General features: G+C 42.0%; 1 protein-coding gene and 1 long non-coding RNA gene across 2 annotated transcripts; one reads left to right on the top strand and one right to left on the bottom strand.

Annotated features, from left to right (window-relative positions):
• The first annotated feature begins 3,085 nt into the window (after positions 1–3,085).
• Positions 3,086–4,870, top strand: LOC117536412. Its single transcript, XM_034201259.1, has 3 exons — positions 3,086–3,176; positions 3,302–3,396; positions 3,743–4,870. The coding sequence occupies exons 1-3, from the start codon at positions 3,133–3,135 to the stop codon at positions 4,759–4,761; spliced, it is 1,158 nt and encodes a 385-aa protein (XP_034057150.1). The 5' UTR covers positions 3,086–3,132; the 3' UTR covers positions 4,762–4,870.
• Positions 4,871–4,921: 51 nt separating this feature from the next.
• Positions 4,922–7,917, bottom strand: LOC117536414. Its single transcript, XR_004567558.1, has 2 exons — positions 7,389–7,917; positions 4,922–6,410 (listed from the first exon to the last, which is right to left on the bottom strand). It is a non-coding gene; the product is annotated as an uncharacterized LOC117536414 (long non-coding RNA).
• Between the last annotated feature and the right edge of the window lie 749 nt (positions 7,918–8,666).

Below are 8,666 nucleotides of genomic sequence, written 5' to 3'. Positions count from 1 at the left end.
CAGCATTAACCCATTTCAAGGGTTCAAATCTTCAGCGCCATTTCACCTCACTCCATGCTAACATCGACCATGACTTCCCAAAAGGTACGGAACTTCGCAAGCAGAAGATAAACACCTTGAAAAGTTAGGCAGAAAAGCAGACACAGTTTTTCAAAAAAATAACGAAGCACTCGGAGACCGTAACACTTGCATCTTATCAAGTTGCTTGGAACATAGCACAAGCTAAAAAGCCGTACAATGAAGGGGAGTTTGTTCAAAAATGCCTCAGTGACGTGGTTGAAATCTTGTCTCCAGAAAACAAAAAACTGAAACAAGCGGTATCAGACGTCCAACTGTCCCGCCACACTGTTGAACGCAGAATATCGGACATTAGCACCGCCATTGAAGCGTAGTTACACTCTGATCTTCAAACATGTGAGTTTTTCAGTGTGGCATTGGATGAGTCTTGTGACATACAAGACAAGCCTCAGTTGGCAATATTTGCACGATCAGTCTCAAAGGATTGTGTTATAAAAGAAGAACTCCTTGATATTGTGCCATTAAAAGACAGAACCCGTGGCATCGATGTAAAAGAAACAATGATAAATGTGTTTGTGAAAGCAAATGTGCCCAAGCAGAAACTAACTGCAATAGCCACGGATGGAGCGCTATCAATGGTCGGATCTGTGAACGGGCTTGTGGGGCTGTGCAAAGCTGACAACTAGGGATGGGTATCGTTTGAAATTTATCGATTCCGATTTCGATTCCGGTTCTGCTTATCGATTCCGGTTCTTATCGATTCCCCGTTTCGATTCCAAAATTGTAAAATAAAGAGGTCAAACGTTTAGATAACAAAAATATATTTATTCTTAAAAGCTTTAACTGAAATTGTTACTCAAAAATATACATGCAATACAAATGTATTGCACAATAGCTGTGCTTTATTTTAACTGAGCTATGCCTGTGGCAAGCTATTAACAGGCATTACACTTTGCCTTTTCTTTTTCTTTTTTAGTGTAGTGGAGCCTCACTTCAGAGTGTTTACCGCGACCTATCTTTGGTGTTATGAAGTGACTGAGCTGGTGAAATGTCTACAGGAGGGCGGGGAGCATCGCTGCGGGGCAACTGTGGACCTCTGTCGCCTGTCAGCGCAATTTATATGATGCCGTTTAAAAAAATGAAGGGCGGTGCCGGCCGTCAGCGTACCGAGCCGGCCGTCAACGGCCCGCTGACGACCGGCCGTTCTGTGATTCTCCAGGTCCGCCCTATATTCCACCGGGTCACCGCAGCACCGCGGTGCAGACGGACCCGCTGGAATACAGGGTCTACCGCGTTTAGGAACCGTTAAGCAGAACCGAAATTGTGTATTTTGTATGGGTACCCGGTACCCGGCATTTTCTTATCGGTTCTCATCTGGAACCGAGTTTCGGTTCCCAACCCTACTGACAACACATTTCCCGAATTTTGGAATTTCCACTGCATCATTCACCGGGAGCAACTTGTGTCCAAATCACTGAATTTAGACAACGTCATGAAGCCTGTGATGGAAATCGTAAACTACATCCGCACGCATGCTCTTAACCACAGGCAATTTAAGAATCTCATCGCTGAACTCGACCAAGGGCTTCCAGGAGACCTGCCGCTGCACTGCACTGTGAGGTGGCTTTCTAAAGGCAAAGTGCTGTCTTGCTTCTTTGAGCTGTTGGATGCTGTGAAACTGTTCATGGAACAGAAGGACAAGGATTATCCGGAGCTCTCAGACCCCAAGTGGATTATGGATCTGGCCTTTTTGGTCGACATGCTGTGTCATTTGGACAGACTGAACCTGGATCTGCAGGGAAAGTTAAAAATGCTGCCTGACTTAGTGCAAAGTGTATTTGCGTTTGTTAACAAACTGAAACTGTTTAAGACACATCTTCAAAAGGGAGAATTAGCGCATTTTCCCTCTCTGCTAAAAGCAAGCGCACAAGCCACCGGTGCCACCCGGAAAAAGCAAACAGCCCGTTATGCAATATTGATTGAAACCCTGCAGGAAAACTTTGCGACCCGGTTCCATGATCTACATGTGAAAAGGCCACAGATTACGTTCCTCGTCGATCCTTTTAATGCTGAGACAGACTGTTTGAAAGCCCCGCTAGTCAAGGACGAGGCGGTGGCCGAGTTGGAGATGATCGAACTTTCAGAGGATGACCGACTGAAACCTGTTCTGAGGGAAGGGATCCTTGAGTTCTGGAAAACTGTGCCGATCGAAAAATACCCAAATGTCAAACGGGTTGCGCTCAAGCTACTTTCAATGTTTGGGTCAACATACGTCTGTGAGTCTGTGTTTTCTACCCTGAAACATGTGAAATCCAAGCATCGATCTGTTCTGACTGACACACATGTGAGAGAATTGCTTCGAGTGGCCACAACGGAATACAAGCCAGATTTGAGGAGGATTGTTCAAAGCAAGGAATGTCAGAAGTCTCACTAATTTAAAGTAAGATAACAAACCTTTTCAATTGTGTTTACTGAGAGTTTGTGTGTGAGTGCACACAATGTTCATTGTTATGTTGTTATGTTAACTGGCCTCTGAATACTGGTAGGAGAGGTTTCATTCAATTTCTGTCAATATTATGGTGTGTGCCATTTACAATAAATCTGTCTGAGCAAATTGGAAGTCCCCATGAGGGGAATCATTAATTTTAGGGTGAAGACTTGGTAAGGGTTAGGGTAAGGTTAAGGTTAAGGGTTAGGCATGTGTTGGTTATGGTTAGGATTAGGATAAGTCTCCAGGAAATGCATGTAAGTCAATGTAATGTCCCCTGAAGTGATGTATACGGTGTGTGTGTGTGTGTGTGTGTGTGTGTGTGTGTGAAGTTTTATATTTTCATTTTATCTGTGAGAGAGAGAAGGGAGGAAGAAAGTGAAGGAGCACAGAGAAAGGCTGAGAACAAAAGAGAGAATGAGGGAGGGGGGGTGCACGTGCATCTGTGACTGTGTTTGATGTGGCTCTTTGCAGTAACATAGTCAAAATGTTGGCTCTTAACCTCTGACTGGTTGGCCACCCCTGGCCTAGTAGCTTGCTAGGCTAAACAAACGTGTTTGTGTTTTATTTTTGCAGGCGAGGCATCATTGGACTCTAGTAGTCCTGATTTTGTGCCATCTGTGTTCATGTACACAAAACAAAGCCAGAACCCAAATGCAAAGATGGACAGGTAAGATTAGAGTTGCCCTCCTCTCAGTCGTTTTTTGTTTTCCTCTCTTGCATAAGCTTTGGTGCCTACAGCTGTTGTTTTGAGATATGGATTAGTCTAACTATACATTTCTGCTGTTACTGTAGGTACCATAGGAAAAGGAGGAGAGCTGACACTGCAGCAAATCAACGTGTTACTTCTGAAACTCCAGAACAAGAATGCAGCATGGATCATTGTCCTGGTACGAATATATTTATGAATATATGAATATATCATCTTACAATTAACTGATTGATTGTCAGGGTTCCCACCCTCACTGAAAGAGTCAGTGTGCTCCTAGTGTGTGTGTGCTCCTGCCAGGCCCACTGCTCCAATTGCTATGTATGTCTGTGTGTGACGTGTACACTGGCCCCTGGATGGGTCAAATGCAGAGGAAAAATCTCCCCCTGGGAACAATAATGTATCTTCTCTTCTGTCATGGAAAAGTTTTGAAAATGCATTGGTAAAAATGTGTGAGAACCCCTGAATTGTGAACTTGTTTGCATTGGTTGCAGCACATGCTAATTTTTCACTTTTCTATATTAAAGCTGAAGAGGATATCCCAGTTCCAAAGAGAGAGTACGATGATCTGAACCTGAGATACAGTCAACTTCAGGAGGAATATGTCAACCTGCGACAGGAATTTGACACACTACGAGCAGAAAATGTAAAGCTGAAAGAGGAGCTGCAAAAATCTACATTCTCCTACACCACTGTTAAGTGCAACATTGGACAATTGATTTTTCTCACAGGACTGACCTCTGTGGTCTTTGAGTGGCTGATTACAAAAATGATGGGCAGCGTAGAAAGAATTCACAACAAACTTACAGTAGAGGACCACCTATTGATTATATTGATGCAATTAAGGTTGGGCCTATGTAATACTGACTTGGCTTATAGATTTCAGGTATCAAAAACCACCTTATCAAATATTTTGCGGAGCTGGGTCCCTGCTATGGCCTTGGTCCTCAAGCCACTCATTAAATGGCCAAGTAAGGGTGCAGTACTTAAAAATATGCCAAAAATATTCAAGCGCAACTTTAGAAGATGCCGGTGCATAATAGATTGCACAGAAATGTTCATAGCTAGACCCAGTAATCTGACTTACAGGGCCCAGACATGGTCAAACTATAAACACAACAACACCATTAAATATTTGATCGGCATCACTCCAGCTGGTGCAATTTCATTTCTGTCTCCTGGGTGGGGTGGATGGGTTTCAGACAAGCAGATCACTAAGGAGTCAGGTTTCCTCAAACTTTTGGAGCCTAGGGATGAGGTTTTAGCAGACAGAGGATTTATCATCAGAGACGAGCTTGCGGCCTATGGTGCAACCCTTCGTATCCCTCATTTCACAAAAGGAAAGAAGCAGCTTTCTGCACAGGAAGTGGACACATCTAGACAACTTTCTCGTGTGAGGATCCATGTAGAGCGAGTTATTGGTCGGTGGAAAAACTTTAAGATTTTACAAACAGTTATTCCTTTGTCGCAGGTTGACATACTAGATGATGTTGTTATTGTATGTGGTGCCCTCACAAACCTCTGTAAGAGTGTTGTTCCCAAATGAGTTACACATAACCATGTATGACTTATAAAGTGATTTTACATTTGTAAAACATGTATATAGGCCTACTGTACTTAAAACTTAATGCATTTTAATAAACCTCCCCACATTGGCTGCCACTGGTGTGTCTAATGGTCCTTTCCCCCCCAGATGATCTCAACAATTCAGAGTGCAGTATCACATTTATTTGTAATGTTGTTACTAACAGAGTTTCATTCCATTCAGGTGCCATTAAAGTGCCACTAAACATTAACAACATGGAAAGTAGGAGTATGTACAATATATTCGAATCAAACTGGTTCTGTATGTTGTAAACAGTAAATAATAATTTTAGGTCGCAAATTATCTCTATGGATACATATATAGCATTACAGAATAAAACTTAAAATATCTTGTTGCACTGAAGTGCATCTAGACACAGCTGTCAATAACAACATCAAATGGAAAGAAAAGGCTGATGATTAATTCATTGTTTCAACTGTAATGCAACTTTAACAACCAGGGAAAGACAATCCATAACTGACATCTAACACCATATCTGGTCTCCTATCACAATACAATACATTATATTGCCCACTCCTACATGAAGGCATTCAAGCCTCAACTCTGACATTTCCTACATAACCATGTTGCTGGCTTCCTTTTTATGTGTGCACAACTGTAATGAATGTGGTTGTTGCATTTGACACAGATTATCATTTTACCAAAATCTGGTCTTTCACAGTATTCGCAGGCTCTCTGTGACACCAAGACAGGATCATGTCTTCTTGTCAGTAATTCAGGCAACACACTCGAGCTAAAGCAGTCATGTGCTTTTGGCAAAGCCTCCTGCAGAAACTCTTCATTTCTTAGGATACGTTGCACAATGAACTTCTCCTTAGTCCACAACACAACGTCACAGTAGCTAACACCACACACAAACATGTGAAGTTGAGTTTGATAGTAGTATGTGTGTGAATGTTTCAACGAGAATGACTTGTCCAGACAAAACTGCTTGTCTTCTGTACATCCTTGAAGGCTATTCCTGTATTTGTAGGGACATTTTATCTCTACCACCCCTTTGCCACAGCAGGTACATCTTGCTATCCCATCTGGCGATGATCCAAGGTGTGGCTCAGAAGGTTGCACTACTAAGCCACATGAGCTGATGCTGAAATCTGGGTGGCTTTGGGACATAAATGCAGTGTAGGCTTGTCTTGCCGTTTCCTCCATGTTTTGACCCCAGAGCACAGATGGGACATTTAACTCTGTTTTGTTTTACTGCATTATATCATTTAGGTATGTTTTGCTGATCTTGTCAGTTGTGGCTGCATGGTGAAATTTGGTGCTTGTGATCCGACCAGCCCTATAGGTGTGCCACTCATTTGACCTTGACTGTTTCCGTGTCACAAATTCCAGTTTCTCACATTGTTGAGGTTGTAGTGTAGTTTTTAGTTTGTGAAATGTATCCTCACATTTCACCTTCATTTCCTGTGGTGAGAGTTCCCAGAGTGTTGCATCAAATAAAGCAGTCAAGGGCTCAGGTAAGTCTGGATGCTCCTCTAAATCAGTGTCAGACGATGCAGTGTCCGTGTCACTGTTTTCCAGGCTCGTCAGCACTGCAGCACCTGGGTCCACATCCAGCAGTTCCCGGATGTCATCATCTGTCAACACTGATAATAGAGCAACAAAAAGACACAATTAGTGTGCTGCATAATGTTCACATTTTAAGAATAATGACTGAATTATTCTAAAACCAGACCAGTTAAGCTGTAGATAACAAACAATCGAATTTCTAGAATCAGTAATCTGAAGACAAAAGGACAGACATATTCAAACTAACATAACAAATGATACTGAAACTATTCAAACTGAGCGTGTATGTTTACAAAAAGTCATGATGCCACGTTGGTCTGTAGGCCTTTTCATCTCTGCATCACCAAGTAACACCTTTCTCAGGCTACATTATGGTGTCAAAACACTGAGGAGAAATCCTGAGAATTAATTAAATGCACTATGGCAAAAGGAAACTTATCTAGGCTCTGTCAACTATTACATGCCTCTGGGTGTGATACTATTCTTCCTAGCAGATGTTGAAGCTGCTGGAAGTTGCCTGCCAAGCCTCTTTGGTTTGTGGAAGCTGATTTCCCTCAATGGAGCTGGTCTGACTTATTTCCTACTGATGTCTTTCCACATGCACACTCCAGAAGTAACTGCTGCTTTCTCTGTCCTTCCCATCCTAACATAGAGCTCAACTTTGAATAATATTGCAGCTGCATGGCTGCAGCATGACCCAAGCCTGAAATTTCACAAAATCATAATAAACATAGTGGGCTTGAAAGTAACATTTGCTCTCAGACAAATCTCGGCTCTGGCTATGAAGTAGGTAAACATCTAACTTACTAGACATGTGAGTAAGTATCCTAAGCTTAATCAGGTTTTGAATTGGCTGCTGACATGTTGAACCCTGTTGTCACTGTGTTGTTGTTCATGAAAATGTTAGTTTCAAACCCTGGTTATGATGAGAAAGTTACAGGGCAAGGCATACGATTTTTGATATGGAAAGGAGAGTAATAGCCAGCTGAAAGGACAGTAACACACCCCTGAACTGTTACCTACAAGCCCACAACACCAAATAATAGGCTACTTACCCCGCCATACAGGTGCAATTCGCTGTGAGGACGTAGTTTTCTCGTTGGTTGATTATAACCCAAGCCTCATACATCGTTGTCTTGTGTCCTTGTCTTTGACTAGGGAGAATTTCTGATCTCAAAATACAAAACTCTGAGTCTATGTCATGGTATTTGACGTTCTGTACATGACCACAGACAACGTATTCGTAAGCATCCAGTGATTTATAGTCTCGTAATTTCTCTCTGGTGTACACGCTCGGTTTCTCAATTAAATAGGTATATATATCTGGCCACTGTATATTCGGCCACTTGCTAACGTCTTCAACCCACTCATCAATAGAACACGGATCTGGAAGTCGGACACCATTTGTCAAAGTCAACTTGTTAAGGTAACATTCACGATCTTTAGTTGATAATCCCCTTGCGTAGCTTGACAAGCTGTTTATCTCTGCCATCCTTCTGTTTCCACCATGCGCGCGCATACGTTCTACGTCATCATTGTGTACAAACACAAAAAGGGTCAATTCACGGGCAACAGCTCTGGTGGACATTCCTGCTGTCAGCATGCCAATTGCACGCTCCCTCAAAACTTGCGACATCTGTGGCATTGTGCTGTGTGATAAAACTGAACATTTCAGAGTGGCCTTTTATTGTGGCCAGCCTAAGGCACACCTGTGCAATAATCATGCTGTCTAATCAGCATCTTGATATGCCACACCTGTGAGGTGGGATGGATTATCTCGGCAAAGGAGAAGTGCTCACTATCACAGATTTTTTCAGATTTGTGAACAATATTTGAGAGAAATGGTTATTTTGTGTGTATAGAAAATGTTTTAGATCTTTGAGTTCATCTCATGAAAAATGGGAGCAAAAACAAAAGTGTTGCATTTATATTTTTGTTCAGTGTAATTTTACATGAGTAAAATATCTGAGTAAATATCCGAGTATTTCTTCACTTTCTGTTTTCAAATCGTAAAACCACCGACAAGGGGCTGGACATCTCTAGGTGGTTGACCAATCACAAGAGAGCTGGCCAGCTAACCAATCAGAGCAGACTGGTCTCTGGTTTCAGACAGAGGGTGAAAAGAGGTGCTGCATCACAGGCAGTATGAGAAAAAGCTTTTTGAACATTAAAGCATTTAAACATGTAACAGTTAAGACATACAATACAATAATGAACCTGAAAATGAGCATATGTCCTCTTTAACTCTTGAAAGTGTGTTTTCAGTTCAAGGAAATGGATTCTAACATTTGTACCTGGATCATCTCCCTCTTTTCAATACTGGTTACAAAAAA

Source organism: Gymnodraco acuticeps, unplaced genomic scaffold (assembly GCF_902827175.1).
Source record: "Gymnodraco acuticeps unplaced genomic scaffold, fGymAcu1.1, whole genome shotgun sequence".
Taxonomy (NCBI): Eukaryota; Metazoa; Chordata; class Actinopteri; order Perciformes; family Bathydraconidae; genus Gymnodraco; species Gymnodraco acuticeps.
This window is presented reverse-complemented; position numbering and strand designations above follow the sequence as displayed.

Excerpts from the sequence above, each read along its gene's own strand:
- LOC117536412 (XM_034201259.1), top strand. The coding sequence starts at position 3,133 with ATGTACACAAAACAAAGCCAGAACCCAAATGCAAAGATGGACAG. Across the intron at positions 3,177-3,301 it reads CCAAATGCAAAGATGGACAG|GTACCATAGGAAAAGGAGGA; the intron begins GTAAGATTAGAG and ends CTGTTACTGTAG. Across the intron at positions 3,397-3,742 it reads CAGCATGGATCATTGTCCTG|CTGAAGAGGATATCCCAGTT; the intron begins GTACGAATATAT and ends TCTATATTAAAG.